At 35.2% G+C, this 16,953-nt stretch overlaps 1 protein-coding gene across 2 annotated transcripts in view; it reads left to right on the top strand.

The window, feature by feature from the left end:
• Nucleotides 1-3,413: 3,413 nt before the first annotated feature.
• WDR41 (WD repeat domain 41) overlaps nucleotides 3,414-16,953 on the top strand; it is a 44,938-nt gene continuing 31,398 nt past the window's right edge. The window contains exons 1-3 of one of the 2 annotated variants that reach the window (XM_082378064.1): nucleotides 3,414-3,873; nucleotides 6,078-6,193; nucleotides 16,843-16,891. In XM_082378064.1, the coding sequence (XP_082234190.1) occupies nucleotides 3,823-3,873; nucleotides 6,078-6,193; nucleotides 16,843-16,891 (216 nt within the window). In that variant the 5' untranslated portion in view covers nucleotides 3,414-3,822. The remainder of the gene's footprint in view (nucleotides 3,874-6,077; nucleotides 6,194-16,842; nucleotides 16,892-16,953) is intronic. The other variant, XM_082378063.1, reaches the window with a different exon arrangement.

Below are 16,953 nucleotides of genomic sequence, written 5' to 3'. Positions count from 1 at the left end.
TGTATAAAACTGAATCAGTCTGGTGTACAGTAAAAATTACCACAACATTGTAAATCAACTATACCTCTGTAAAATAAAAAAATGAAAAAGAGGTTATAACCAACACAACAGAAATACAAAGCATCATAGGAGACTACTATGAGCACCAATTTATACACCAATAAAATGGACAACGTAGAAGAAATGGACACCTTCTTAGAAAGGTACAATCTCCCCAGACTGAACCAGGAAGAAATAGAAAATATGAACAGAACAATTACCAGTACTGAAATTGAATCAGTAAACTCCCAACAAACAAAAGTCCAGGACCAGATGGCTTCACAGGTGAATTCTACCAAACATTTAAAGAATAGTTAACACCTATCCTTTTGAAACTATTCCAAAAAATTGCAGTGTAAGGAACACTTCCAAACTCATTCTGTGAGGCCACCATCACCCTCATACCAAAACCAGACAAAGATATCACGAAAGCAGAAAATTACAGGCTAATATCACTGATGAAAATAGATGCAAAAATACTCAACCAAATGCTAGCAAACTGAATGCAACAGCACATTAAAATGATCATACACCATGATCAAGTGGGATTTATCCCAGGGATGCAAGTATCTTTCAGTATCCACAAGTCAATCAATGTGATACACCACATTAACAAATAGAGTAAAAGCCATATGATCATCTCAATAGATGCAGAAAAAGTTTTTGATAAAATTCAACAACCATTTATGGTAAAAATTCTCCTAAAAATGGGCCTAGAGGGAACATACCTCAACATAATAAAGGCCATATATGACAAACCAACAGCTAACATCATACTCAACCGTGAAAAGCTGAAAGTATTCCCTCTAAGATCAGGAACAAGACAGGGATGCCCACTCTTGCCACTTTTAGTCAAAATAGTTTTGTAAGTCCTAGCCACAGCAATCAGAGTAGAAAAAGAAAGAAAAGGAGTCTAGATGGGAAAGGAAGAAGTAAAACTGTGACTGTTTGCAGAGGACATGATACTATACATAGAAAATCCTAAAGATGCCATCAGAAAACTACGAGAGCTCATCAATGAATTTGGTAAAGTTGCCTGATACAAAATTAATATACAGAAATCTGTTGCATTTCTATAAACTAACAATGAACTATCAGAAAGAGAAATTAAGGAAATAATCCCATTTACCATCACATCATAAAGAATAAAATGCCTAGGAATAAACCTATCTAAGGCAAAAGACCTGTATTCTGAAAACTATAAGATGCTGATGAAAGAAATTGAAGACAGCACACACAGATGGAAAGATATACCGTGTTCTTGGATTGGAAGAATCAATATTATTAAAATGAGCATACTTTCCAAGGCAATCTACAGACTGAATGCAATCCCTATCAAATTACTAATGGCATTTTTCACAGAACTGGAACAAAAAAATTTTAAATTTGTATGGGAACACAGAAGACCCCAAATAGCCAAAACAATCTTAAAAAAGAAGAATGGAGCTGGAGAAATTACCCTTCCTGACTTCAGACTATACTACAAAGCTACAGTCATCAGAACAGTATGGTACAGACACAAAAATAGACACAGATCAATGGAATAGGGTAGAAAGCCCAGAAATAAACCCATGCATTTATGGTCAATTAATCTACAACAAAGGAGGCAAGAATATACAGTGGAGAAAAGACAGTCTCTTCAATAAGTGGTGCTGGGTAAACTGGACAACTACATGTAAAAGAATGAAATTAGAACATTCTCTAACACCATATACAAAAATAAATTAAAAATGGATTAAAAACTTAAATGTAAGACTGGATACTATAAAACTCTTAGAGGAAAACATAGGCAGAACACTCTTTGACATAAATCATAGCAATATTTTTTGGGATCCGTTTCCTAGAGTAATGGAAACAAAAGCAATAATAAACAAACGGTACCTAATTAAACTTAAAAGCTTTTGTACAGCAAAGGAAACTAAACAAAATGAAAATGCAACCTACGGAATGGGAGAAATATTTGCAAATGATGTGACCAGGAAGGGATTAATTTCCAAAATATAGAAACAGCTCATACAGCTCATTATCACAAAACTCAAACAACCCAATCAAAACTTAAATAGACATTTCTATAGAGAAGACATACTGATGGCCAAGAGGCACGTGAAAAGATGCTCAACATTGCTAATGATTAGAGAATTGCAAATCAGAACTACAGTGAGGTATTCCCTCATAGCAGTTAGAATGGCCATCATCAAAGTCTACAAATAATAAATGCTGGAGAGGATGGGGAGAAAAGGGAACCCTCCTACACTGTTGGTGAGAATGTAAATTGGTGCAGCCACTATGGATACAGGATGGAGGTTCCTTAAAAAACTAAAAATAGAACTACCATATGATCCAGCAACCCCACTGCTGGGCATATATCCAGAGAAAACTCTTAACTTGAACACAGGCACCCCAATGTTCATAGCAGCACTATTTACAACAGCCACGACATGGAAGCAATCTAAATGTCCATGGACAGATGAGTGGATAAAGAAAATATGGTATGTATACACAATGAAATACTACTCAGCCATAAAAAAGAATGAAATAATGCCATTTGCAGCAACATGGATGGACCTAGAGATTATCATACTAAGTAAGTCAGAGAAAGACAAATATCATATATCACTTATATGTGGAATCTAAAAAAATGATACAGACTTATTTACAAAAGAGAAATAGACTCACAGACATAGAAAACTAACCATTACCAAAGGGGAAAGGGGGATGGAGGGATAAATTAGGAGCTTTGGATTAACAGATATACACTATTATATATAAAATATTGAATAAACAACAAAAACATGAACAGCACAGGTAAGTATGTTCAATATCTTGTATAAAGGAAAAAATCTGAAAAGGAATATATATGTATAACTGAATCACTTTGCTGTATACCTGAAACATTGTAAATAAACTATACTTCAACAAAAAAAGTCAAAAAAAACAGGATATGTAGTGCCTTCTGTTCTTTAGGGAGATTATGTGAAACAGTATAGCATACAGTTAAGAGCACTAATTTTGGAGCTAGGATATTTGGTTCCAGTGTGTGTAGCCACTTTCTGTTATCCGTAGACAAACTACCCAGTCTTTCAGAGGTCAGTTTCTTTATAAAATAGGGAGTATAGACAGTATAGGGTTACTGTGAGGATTTATGTGAAGTCTTAGCACAGTACCTGTACTACAGCACACAATAAATACTGGCCAGATTTATTCTGGTGTACACACATGCCACTGGGATTAGTCCGGATGAAAAAGCCTACTGAAGTAAACCTTCTCCAGGCAGCTCTTTAGGAAACCGCGGGGAGATGGAAAGGCTTCCTGGTCCCCAAGCTTGCCAAGTGAAAGATGCAAAAGCCATCTAAAAAGGGAGGGGACTATTTATTCTTGGCAAGCACTTGCTTAACGACGGGCTCCAGTTGCTGCGTTCCGCGTGTCCACCAGGGGCCGCTCGAACTACCCAGGCTCTGGGCCCAAATCAGGCGACGCCCCGCGCGTGCTCACTCGGTGCCGCGCGCGCCTCTGAACCTCCGCGGACGCCCAAGGTTTCGGCTGCTGCTCCCCTGGCGGCTACCCTTAGCCAAATCTCTTGCGGGTGGGTACGGCAGCTCTTTGGGGACAGAAGTCTTCCCTCTTCGTTGCGCTCTGCTTCGTACTTCGTATTTTGGGCAAATCTGAGAAGGCAGGTATTAGCGCCTCTATTGAGCTGCTACCAGAGAGGTAGGAGAAGGCTGAGCCTGGCGCGGAGTTCGGGCTGACTGGGGCCTAGGCCCGTGAAACGCCGTCGCTGCCCGGATGTTGCGATGGCTGATCGGGGGAGGCCGAGAACCTCAGGGACTGGCCGAGGTAAACACCGGGGTGGACCCTGCCTGCCACCGCAGAGGCTTTGCTTGCCGGAGCTGTCGCTTGTGTGAGCCGGGCTCTTGACCGGATGAGGGAGACCCGGCGGAGGCGGGGCCTGCGGGTTGCGAGGGCGGGGTCGGCGGGGTTGGCGGGGTCGCGGTGGTGGATTGCGGGGGCTCTTTCCCTGAGAGGTAAATACATGTTCCACTAGGTGTGGAAACTGAAACTGACGTAGTTCAGCAACAGGCTCAAGGACGCTTAACTGGTCTCCCCACGTAAACCAGTCTCATTTCAATAGAAAAAGTATCTGGTTTGGTAGAGACTACGAAACTGTGACTGCATATTTACACTTCTGGTTTGTGTGATATGGTGTCGCTTCCCAACATCAACTGATGCTTGCTCATGGAATATGAAATTAATTTGACTATTTATACAGAACCAAAAATATAATTTTAAAAAATAAATTTGCTTAAAAATAAAAAAAATTATATTTTAGCTGCTATTTTGGGTTCCATAGTCACACTTTCTTCATGGGACTGAATAACTGACCAGACTAATGAGATTTACATTTGAAATGTTGCGAATAAAATAATTTTGGAACCTGAAAAGTGTCGAGGTCTGGAATTTATTTCATATGCCACTGAAGAATAGAATTTGTGTTGGATTCCCTTTTATTTTTCATAGAAAATATTTGTTTTGATTGTTAAAAAAAAAACTTGGGTGGTTGTAAGCAGCTTTACTTCTCCGTTTTAACTTCCTCATATTTTTGCAGTTGAGGCTTATTGTCTAATTTTTAAGAAGTATTTCTTATATAAAATTAGGCTTATTTAAGATAGGCTTAAATTCTAAAGGTTATGAAAGAATTGTGGGAAAGTGACTGGTCCATTTGTGATATATATGACAATTATGTATTAACCCGATTATTTGATTAGTTATAGAATTTGATTAACTAATTCTGCCGTGCTTGGCAAGCTTTCATTTGGGGGAAGTGGTATACAGTTTTCAGATTTCTTGTCTTTGCTTTTCTCATCAGAACCACTGCTAGAAGGGAGATGGGATAAATAAAAATTTACTGCTTTGAGGGTGAATTTAAAAAAAAAAATTCATGCGTGTTAAATTGTACATTTCTTCATGTAAAAGTACTTCAGTTTTAGAACTGCTGTGAATCTGTACATTATTAGGACCAAAGATTTTCCCCTAATTATGCAAGAACTTTGTATCCAGGCTTCTAGTTTAAGCAGTGTTTGTCTGCTGGGATGATTTTGCCCCTTAGAGGACATTTGGCAATGTCCAGAGATATTTTTGATTGTCACGATTTGGGGGTGGGGGGAGAGGTTGGATTTCTATTGGCATCTAGTGTGTAGAAGCCAGGGATGATGTTGAGCATCCTTCAATGCACAGGAAAGCCCTCAACAAAAGAATTACCTAGTCCAAAACGTCAGTAGTGTCAAGTTTGAGAAACTGCAGTTCAGAGGTTAAGAACACAGGTTTTTATCATGAAATAGTACTGGGTTTGACTATAGAAATGGGGTTGATAAGATCTACCTTACAGAATTATTGGGTGAGTTATAAGCCATATGTGCTTTACACAGTGTGTGGCATATGGACTGCCACCCATATGTTTGCAAATAGGGATGAAGGTGTGTAGGTTTAGGACTGAGCTTACTACTCTGTATATGTTACCAGTTATCTTTATCAATATTATTGTCTGAAGTTGAATTTATTGAATTCATTGACTGAATTATTTCATTTCTTCCTTTATTCATTCAGTAAACGCGTTGAGTGCCTATAATGGGGTAGGCACTGTTTTAGTCTATATTTTACCCCTTTGACCTTCAGTTTTGTTTCTGCCAAGTTTTAATTGACAAACACCCATCCTAAAATATTTTGTTGGTTTGGCCCATTGATTATTTAGGTCAGGTTTATTGAGGTGTAATTTCCATAAAACAAAATATACCCTTTAAAAATTTATTTTGAGTTCAAAATTTTAAATTTATGATGTGGATTTGTGGTAAGAGAAATGTTTTATGTTAAATTGGCAGTTACTTGATATTAGGGGAAATAATATATAGTATTAGAACATAATATCTTACAGTTTTTTAAACCTTGTGTTCTTAAATGCATACCATGTGTTTTATTCGAATGTGGTCTTTTATCATAAATCATTTTATCTCTTTTTTTCTCTCTTTTTTTCCCCCCATTACAAGAAATCTCCTTTACAGACAATAGGTGAAGAACAAACCCAGAACCCCTACACTGAACTGCTTGTACTGAAAGCTCATCATGATATTGTACGGTTTCTGGTACAGTTAGATGATTACAGGTAAGAAACTCTAGTTTTCCAATTGACTGCTGTTTGGAAAGAGTTTTTAGGGAATTGTATGTTAAAAACAACTTCAAAATTAATCCAGCTTTTCTAAAAATTTCAAAACTGATCATTAATAACATTTAGTAGAAATTGACCTCTGCCTCTTGATGAAATATGTGTCTGAAATCTTTTTGCCCAAAAGTCGGGATATCGTTTCTGGTGATTTTATGGTTATTTTTGTTTGTTTCAGGTTTTGTTTTGTTTTTTTTTTTTTTTGGTCTTTTTGAATACTCACAAATATATTCTCATTAGTTTAAAGGAAGTGTATGACTTTAAAATGTTGATGAGACTTTTAACTGTATATTAAGGTGAAGCTAAATTTGAGAACCAATATGGGAAATGTTTAAATATCAGGTACCTTCCAGGAATGTACTGTTTTTAGTGGAAGGTAAGGTAAGTATTTAATCTGGATTTTTTGTTATTTGTGAAACCCTTTAAAATGTACATTATTCTGTATTTCCTTGCTAACATGTATAATGTTGTGTTTAATATATTTGCAAATAGAGATGAAAGTGTGTAGGTCTTAGAACTGTAGATTTAGCTTATTATTGATCTGTATATCTGTCTTATTAAGACTTTGTTCAACTATACGCTTATCCTTTGTAGCCTTAATAACATATTACACAATTACACAATTAATTGTGTAACTGTATAATATTTATCTTCCTCTCTAGATGAGAGTGAGGGCCATGTTTTTTTTTTATTCACCACAGTATCTTTAGTATCTGGCACAGTGCCTTACATGTAGCAGGTTATTAATAGTTGTTAAATGAATGACTCCCTCAACTATTACGTGTACATGTTGCATGCCATCCTAACTCTCTAACTCCACTTTTCTTGTCCTTATCAGTTATTCCCCTATCATCTCTTAATTTTCTCTTTTGCCTTTGATACTGTCTTTTTTTCCTTCCATTTTTGACTCAGTGGGTGACTGCTACTGTGATTATTTCTAATTCTCACTATCACTGCTGATGTGTTTTAACCTTGTCTTCTCTTTGCTCTTTTTATGTTTTTGGTATTTAGTTGCTTTTCCCATGTGCAGTGCAATTCTGGCACTACCTGGAGTTAGGTTGAATTTTAAAGGTTAAGGGCACAGTCGTGTACAACAGTCCCTTCACCTCAGTCACAGCTGCAATCTCCAGGGTTCCCAGGCCACCTGCACTTCTGACCAATTAGCTACAAATTCCTACTACCCCCTCAGGTTTGATTATTCTCTAGAATGACTAACAGAACTCAGGAAAGCACTATACTTATGATTACAGTTTTATTATAAAGGATATGATCAGGACTAGCCAAATGTAGAGATGCATAGGGCAAGGTCTAGGAGGGTCCCAAATGTAAGGCTTCTGTGTCCTCAGGACACATCACCCTTTAAGCACATCAATGCATATCACCAATGAGGAAGCTCACTCAAGCTCTGGGTGTCAAGAGTTTTTATTGGGGTTTCATTACATGGGAATGATTGTTTCAGCCTCATGATTGAACTCAATTTCCAGCCCTTCTCTCCCTGCCATCCCCTCCCTGCTCCCCCAGGTTGGGAGGTCAGGATGATATCCCATGGCTCAAAGCCCCAACCCTCTAATTGCATGGTTCATATTCCCCACATGGCCAGTCCCCATCCTTAAATTGTCTAGGGGTCCACCATGAGTCATCTCATTAGCATAAACTCAGATGAGCTCTGAGGGGCCCAGCTCTCTTTTAGAAACCAGGGACAAGTCCAGCCAAATTATTATGAAAATATGCTCCTCAACTTTTGCTTGAAAGGATTTGCCTTTTTTTATATTACTAGCCTATTAACACAATTTTCATGTTGTGATGTGAGCCAACCAAATTATAGCATGTCAACCATAGTATAATAATCTTCAGCCTTTTTGGTAATACTTACTGTTGCTATGTCCTAAGAGACATTTACTTATTTATTTAGTCAGTCATTTTTGAAACTAAACATTTTTGGAAAGATAGGACATTTGGACAACTAAAGTTTTCTTGTACCATCTTTTACCATTTTAAGATGCTATGTAAATTAAAAAAAAACCAGAATGATTTCTTAGACCATAATCCCTAATATTTGGGCTTTAAGGAGTCCTCAAATAGTTTTGTCTAAGAAAGCTAAATACAAAATATACAGTATACTTTCAGGATGTGGTCTTTAAATTTTTTTTTAATAGATTAACTGTTAAGATTCCATGTTGATTGCTATCTGTCCTTTAAAATGTCTTCTTGATTATTCTTACTACATAGTTAGAAGAATCTGCAGAAAAGGCCATCTTGTAGAGTAATGATCATTGTACAGGTACTGATATTTGATTACCTTTTCCCAAAGTGGTGCTTGTGTATACTTCAGTTATTCAATGATATAGTAAATGTTACGTAAACAGTAAAAAGCTGTAGATGAGTATATCAGTTATCTGTTGTCCTTGTCAAATATCAGCCCAAATTTAGTAGTTTAAAACAAACGCTATTTATTTATTTCACTATTCTGTGGGATGGCATTTGGGTTAGGCTCAGCTGGGTGGGTTCTTTTGTCTCTGCTGGGATCAGCAGATCTTGGTTAGGTTCACTTATGCTTTTGTGGTCACCAGGTAGATTGGCTGGGGTTGGCAGGTTTATAGTGGTCTCAGCTGGGATGACTGGGGTCTCTCTCCATGTGGTTGCTCAAGTGCTAGTTCACATAGGGATGGAGTTCAAATACCAGCAAAAGGGCAAGCCCCAGTGTAAAACTCTTTCCAAGTCTGTTTTCATCATGTTTGCTGTTGTTTCATAGGCTAAAGCAAGTCAGGAGCTGGTGTGAATTCATTAAGTTGATAAATAAACTCTACCTCTTGATGGGAGAAGCAACTAAATCCTATTGCAAGTGGTGGTGGAAATAGGGAGATTGGTGGCCATGTTTGCTGTATACCACAGTGAATCTAAATGTCTAGAATAGATTTTTTTAAAAAGCCTACTTTTTGGCTTTTGCAGTCAAGTGAACATATTACTACATGAACCACATTTAGTTCTTTGTACTCAAGTCATTACTTTGTCAAAAGTTACATATAATTAGGTATGAAGTTTTTTACTCAGTTGCAGACCTGAAGAACTTTCAATCTGTTTTGTTTTAAAAGATTTAATTCTGTAGTGTACTAGAAAAAAAAAACAAAACTGAAAGAGTCATTATTGATAAGGAATACATTTGAAAGTATACAAATGATGTAACTATTATAAATAGTAGAGCTCAGTGTTTTCATTCTTGATTTAATAGTTTAGATAGTTCAGATATCTTTTTACTGTTACATGTGTACATTATATATGCATTGTCAAATTATAGAAATACCTTTCCAGTTTTTAAATAAATATTGTTAAACTTTTTATGTTTTTATTTAGTTTTTATAGACATCACATTCTGGTTTTTTGGTCAGCTGTTGTAATCCAGGTTTCACGCTTCAGGTCTTTAGATAATATCATTTTATTGAGAATTTTGCAGAAGGATTTTCTTGTTTTCTCAGTGGCTCAGCTAAAATCAGTGAGTGGAAAATTTTCTCAGATTGGTTTTTGAAGATACCAAATAAATCCTGTATAACCTAACAGACAGCAGCCTTTTCTTTTCTTCTTTAGTATTTTTTGAACATGAAGTGAGGGTCATATTGATTGGGAGATCACTAAAGAAGGCTAAGCCTCAGCAAGAGTCATCCAAAAAATGGACTGTGCTAAAATTGCATGTAATACTCTAGCATTTGACACATTAAACTAAACTGAGTTCGTAACACATTTTAAGAATAGTTTTCTCTGTTGCTCATTTGACCATCCCTTGCTCCTCCAGGAAACAGACAAGGTTATGTAGGATGGTGATCATGACTGGAAAAGAATCAGATGACCCATGAAATGCCAGACTGAGAACAAAATGTACCTTAGGATGACTGGTGAAGCTGTACATTCACAACAATCTAGACAAACTCAGTACAGTTTGATAATTCACTAACAGCAAACAATGTGTTACATCTTTAAGACAATGTTCTAAAGCTAAGAATATCTTTCTCACTAACACTTAGAGAATAGAAGTCAGGAATCGAGATCATTTAGATCCTCCTAATACCTGGTTTCCCTGGGAAGTAGACAATAAAATGGAATTAAGCATGCAAAAGGTTTATTAGAGAGAAATACCATTGAAGGGAAAAGGGAAGAAGCAGGATTGGACAAGGGGAGCTGTCTCAAACTGTGATGCAGATTTGACAAAGTCTCTGTAAGCCCAATGTGGAGCTCTGGAGGAAGGAATGCTCTTTAGATGAGTCCTGCATTAGGGAAATAACTAGGAGTGTTTAGCCTGCATTGCTTAGACATTGGCTGAGGGCCATCCAAGAATGTGCCCTGGCTTCCACCAACTTGCTTATGTCCCAGGGGCTGGGGGCCAACTGAGATAGTTTGACTTCAACTTGAAAGCTGAAATGGACCCTGAAGTCAACAGCTGGAGGCAGATAACCATATTCCTCATAGCTGGGCAGCAAGTCCTCTCTTGAAGGGGTATCTGCAAGTCAAGATCTATACTGCCTTTCTATACAAACTCTATCTTGAGATCAGTAATGTTGGATGAGAGGACATTTTCTTTATAGAAGAATTCAAGTTAGGAAGAATCATGGAATTGGAATATTATAATTTCGTAACCTCTAATAGAATAACAAATTTAGGCAATGGTTATTGATAGCTGTTAACATCACACACACACAAAAAGATTGTTAGAAATTATATTTCCTGTTGGGGTATATAAATTGCTTATGAAGTGGTCTAACCAAAAAGTCAAATTCAAATATGATTAAGTCTTTAGAGCTCTCAATTTACTAGAAACACAGGGGACAGAGGTGCATATCAAATGACAACACAAGAAGGTAGCTAGCAAAATCCAGACTGTGAGAACTCTGTAAGACAAATGTTTAATTGCAAGGAAAAAAATACATGAAGAAAGAATCAATAGAACAAGATAGACTTTAGAGATCAGTTGAAGTATATGAACCTTATTTAGATCCTGCTTCTAATACACTTAAAAAACATTGTGAGACAGGGAAATTTGATTACACTGTGGTGACATTAAGAAATTAAATGTTAACTTTAGTTGTGATGTAAATATATATTGAAATATTTATTGATGAAATACAGTGACTGGGATTTGCTTCAGAATAATCTGCAAAGGGAGGATTGGCTGTGGTACAGATGAAACAGTATTGGTCATGAGTTGATAATTATTGAAGACACGTTACCTGGAGATTTTTGTTATACTGTTTCCACTTTTATATATACTTAAATTCTTCATGATGAAAAGTTTAAAAATGATATATATTTGATATAGAGGAAAAAAACGCCAATTTAAAAGGTATTTTTGTTTCAGTATAAAATAAAATTTTTTCTTAGATATTATTAGATGTAGGAATCACACAGATGGACATGAACCCATCAGCTTAATAAAGTAATAACTAGCAAAAAGCTGGACTAAAGATTGTAGCTTTGATATACAACCACAGTGGGTTTCCTAATTTTCACCCTGAGTTACGTAGACTTCACTGAATCACGGGTACTGCTGGACATCTGCAAGCCTCCCACTCGGATGTAAGTTTACCTCAAAAATAAGAGCAGACCAGAATGTTGCCTCTTTATGCACAGACAAATCTCAGAGAAAACCCAGAAGGGTCTGAACTGAGCATACTCAATTCATTCTCTTAAACTCATTTATTACATCAGTGGGACAGAGAGAGGCCAAGAACTTTCTCTAGTAGAAGCTGCTTCAGAGACACTTGAGCTCAGAGTAGTGGAGGTTCCCACTAATAGAAGTCACAGGGATTTTTTTGTATTCTAATACTTGTAAACTTGATGTAGTTTAGCTTTCTGTTTGTGATTTGGGGGAGGGGAAAATTTACCAAAGGTTTTACCTTTCCAAATGACCATGGGAACTATGGAATTTTTCCATCTCTATTCTATTTGTGAGACATTCATATTGGAATTGTGTTAATACATATGTATTACTTAATCAAGGAAAAAGAAGTTTTAATGTTCAAGTACATTGTGAAAGAATCAGTGACATCAGTATCTATGGTTCCTGAAAATGCTTTGAAGTTGCCTTTAACTTCTCTTACAAGTCTCTGTCTACAAACTTCTCTAACTTTCTTCAAGTAATTTTAGAATACAAGATAAGTAAAAGTTCATTTTAAGTGAAAATTTTGTTATTTTTTATTTTTGTCTGGTTTCTGGTATTAGCATTTTTCAACTTTACTGCATTGTAAAAACTGTATACTGTTTTAGTTGCATCATGATTAGAAAGTACTTGTGGATTTGGTGGGAAGTTAGTTAACCACAGGGACTTCTGTATTGCCATAATAATACTCTATTATTTTTCCAGTGCTTTATGGTTATGTAAATATTGAATACAGGAAAGTTTATGTTCAGGTTTATGGATTATCTTTTTTATGTCCTTTAAGGTTATGTTTGAATCTGTAGCACCTTTGACTTAATTGAAATAAATTCTCTTGAATAAGGACTATTAAATAAGCATGTAGGTAATGGACATAGGAATTACTTGTGGAAATATTTTATTTTATACAAATCTTTGTGAACCTTTGCTATACTTTAAGCCCACAGTTGGCAAGAATGAGAGTGCTTTCTCTGAGCTGTCCAAAGAAAGGTGTTTAAAGGAAATGATTTCTATAAATTGAAATGAGTATAACTGAGAATTCTCAATGGATTCATAATTTGGACCCTGTAGCATTCCATAATAATGTAGACTGTGAGCTCTTCAAGGGCAAGAACTATCTCATTGATCTTTACCCTCAGGATCAAGCATATAGATACACAAAGTTAATGCTTAATATATAGTTAATGCTTAATATTTCTTGAATGAGTGGATCATTGACTCTCACAATTAATTTAATTCTCATAATGAGGGGAAGAGAGGATGGAACATTCTAGAAGCTCTGCTATAGGTCTTCATTAAATCACACTTCATGTTTTTAAACTTTTTTCATGCGTATAGTTTTTGCTTAGTCATTTAATTAAATGTCATTAAATTAAATGTACAGTCTCAGTGAGTATTTTTAAAGAGTTGGTTTCAAGTTGAGAAAACTTGAAGGTTATGCATAAGAATGGGACAGGAAAATGAAAAAATAAAAGGAATTTATTTTTGTATGTGGTGAGATTCTGGGCTTTACATATTTTGAATTTCTAGTTTTGTTTTGACAATATGTTGGTATATTAGTCATGATTGAAGGGACAAGTGAGGTTACATTAATACTATTAATCTATTTTACAGAGCCCTTTTAACACTTAACTGTTTGCTTATTCATTTATTTACTGAAAAAGCATTTCTTTAGTCCTTTAAACCTGCTAGACATAATCAGAAATTTGTTGGACTAGAAAGTACCATATTAGAAAGATCAATAAATACGACAATTACTAAATTTCATTGATTCTAAAAAGCCTATTTTTTCCTATTGTAACATCTTTAAAATTTGGATACATCATATAATTGATGGTGTCTTTCATTAATAATTGACATCGTTTTTTCCTTAATAGTACATAAAATAATAGTATGTCTTATATTTGATGAAATATAGTACATTTCTAAACAATCACTAAGTTTTAAGATCTTGAATCAAGAACAACATGTAATTGATCTTGGCATTTCCCTAACACATGACATAAAATCTCACTAAATACATTTTGTGCTAATCAGTAAAGAAGGATTTCTCTTAAAATCTTATCTTTAGATTTGAATCTTTGGATTCTATTAATTTAGAGTGTTTAAAATTTTTTTTGGTATATTATTATATGACAGTATAGCCACTATTCTTCCTTCCATTGACTAGATTAAACCTTATTGACATCTTAATTACTTCTTTTTTATGGTTCATTACTTCTTTTAATCAATTACAGTGTATCTTACTGTTAGGGATTCTTGAGTTGAATTTTCATTTCTGAAAATTTGGAGATGGCTGGAGTGTGTGCTTGACTGATGAGGATAAACTGATTTAGTTTAAGATAAACTGATATAGTGCTACTAGTTTTCAGTTATTCATCCTAGGAGAATGGATAATTGTAATTTGCAAATGATCTCCCACCCTTTTATTAGTTAGTTTGTGATTGGTACTAATATGTAGCAAAGTCATACTGGTTTACATTTTAAACCTTCATGTTTCCTCTTTAGAGCAGGTAATAAGAAATACTGGAATGGCAAAAAAAAAAAAAAAACCCCAAAACAATAGAATATATGAGAATTGAAAAGCCTGAATAATATACACACTGGGTAATTGACCTCTGAACAATTTAAAAAAAAAAAGGCCTGTGATTTCATGCATTACTGTTGAGTGTTGTTTAGATTTAACTTTTGTTCACCACTGATTGAATTAAAGTTTGAGGTGAAATGCTCTGTATCTCATTTCTAAACTCTCAACCGTTCAGTCATCTCTCATTGTGAAGTCATGAGATTCAGACATGATAAAACAATAATGAGAAGTTAGCAATCAGGGTTAGAAAAAAGTATGTATTTTAAACCTGCACTCTTCTAAAAGGGAGAAAAGCAATTATAAGAGTTTCAAGAATCAATAGAAATTGATGTTTTATACCAAAGAAATCTTAAGACCTTGAGTTCTGCCCACCCCACCATCATGATACAAATAAAAAGAAATCAGTAGGCCTAGAAACATAAGCTATTAAAGATTTACATCCAGCAACTATTTTTGATACTCAAGGCATTGTTTAGTGTTTTGATTCAGAAAATCTATGTAATTAAACATAAGAAATTACATTTTAAAATATAAAATGATTGTTTTCTTTTTAGTCTCCATATCTTTTATATTTCATTTTGAAAATAAAATAAATGTTAGGTATGGATTTTAAAATAATTCTTTGTGTGATTTCTGTCTAGTTAACTAAGACGTTTTAAAGGTCCTTTCTGTTAAAAAGATACGTAGCTCTATATTAAAAAATTACTAACGGACTTTGTCAGACTGTATTAGGCCAGTTTCCCATCTCCTGGATAATCTCTTAGCTCCTGCAGTAGAAGATTTAAGCAAAGGATTTTGAAACGAGTGCTGGGTATGGGAATTGTCAGAGCCAGTGAAGACAATAGCTATTTGTGAGGCTTTGAAACTGAGCATGAGAAATTGGAACTTGAAGCTCAGTTTGGAGTGTTAAGGAAAGTGTTACATGACTGAAGTAGCGAGATTATATGGATATCTATAGGGTAAAATTCAATAGAACAGATACTCTAAGGAACAAAGTAATTCTTGTGTCCTAATGTATCACTTCTCTGCTTTTCTCCCAATGACACACATAAGGCTTAACAATGATTACTTTAATGAAGCTCTTCAAGGCATGCCCAGATTTTTGTGAAAACACACTAACAGTCTTGCAAGGAAGTAACACGTTTTCTAAATGCCATAGCTGCTAACGGAGTACCATTTATTAGTGCTTGTTAACCATAACCGCATGCAGTTCATAGCTGGCTCTCTATAATACCACTTCTTTCTCTCCTATTCAGAAAAGCAAACCTTGAATTCAAGTGAATGAAAATGATATTATGGGAACAACTGAATTGATTTTGATTCCTTAAAGAATCATTTACAGCTCTGCAGTGACCTAAGTGGGAAGGGAATCTAAAGAAGAGTGGATATATGTTTAACTGATTCACTTCATTGTACTGTAGAAACTAATAAACATGGTAAAGCAACTATATACTCCAATTAAAAAAAATCATTTACAAACTTGTGTACTACATTATTAATAACAAGTTACTTGACATGCTTACAATGTGATTGCTGTACACCACTGTGTGGGGACACTGCTTGAGAGTAATGTTTGATTTTATTATAATGCAGGCACTATGATGAATAATCCTGTGCCAGTGATTTTTCTTGATAGTGTTTGTGTCATGGTTATCTTCTGCTCTACAAAATATAGATGATTGTTCCTTGACATGTAGTGAATGGGTGGTAAAGAGGAGAGAGAAGCTATAATTTAGTTCATCACAGCTCTTTTTTCATGCCATGAAGCAAACTTACCTTTACCTCTTTTCATTTCAAGAATTTTCGCTGAAAAAAACAAAACAAAACAAAAACCAAACCTTCCAAACCAAAGAACGCAGTATTTATGTGGAAAGACCACAGAGCTGAGGGGAGCAAAGGAGAGAAACTGGCTTTAAATAGTAGAGTTAAAATATCTAAATATCTTTACCTAGAAAGTAAGGAATCTAAGGACATGATTCCTTTGTTCCACTCCTAGAATATCACTTCCTGTCACTGTAGCTTTTCCTCAGCTTGGTTTCATGTCACTTAAGTCAGGGTTTAATCATTATAATTTTAAAGCAAGGAAGGACTTTAAAGATCATTGATAGATCTCCCTTATTCTTAGTCTAGCAGTTTATTCATTTTAACTCTCTGAATGGTCTTATTTATCTTTGGATTCTCAGTACCTGGCACAAAACTTAGAAGGTATTCTGTAAATATTTGTTAAATTAGCTTAAAGAACTTAATCTGTATTGATACTAGTAAGTCAAAATACCATTAATAAGGTCTGATGGTATCTTAGTAATCTTAGCACTTAAATGTCATCAGTGATTTTTTTTTTCTTGACCTTTTTTCTCTAACCAGATTTGCATCTGCTGGTGATGATGGAATTGTAGTTGTGTGGAATGCCCAGGTGTGTATTGTTTCTATGTGGATTGTGTAATAAAGACATGACTGTATGCATTCATAAACATT

The sequence above is a fragment of the Balaenoptera borealis genome (genome assembly GCF_965194805.1).
Source record: "Balaenoptera borealis genome assembly, chromosome: 2".
NCBI lineage: Eukaryota > Metazoa > Chordata > Mammalia > Artiodactyla > Balaenopteridae > Balaenoptera > Balaenoptera borealis.
The sequence above is the reverse complement of the archived record's forward strand: the minus strand, read 5'-3'. Positions and strand labels throughout refer to the sequence as shown.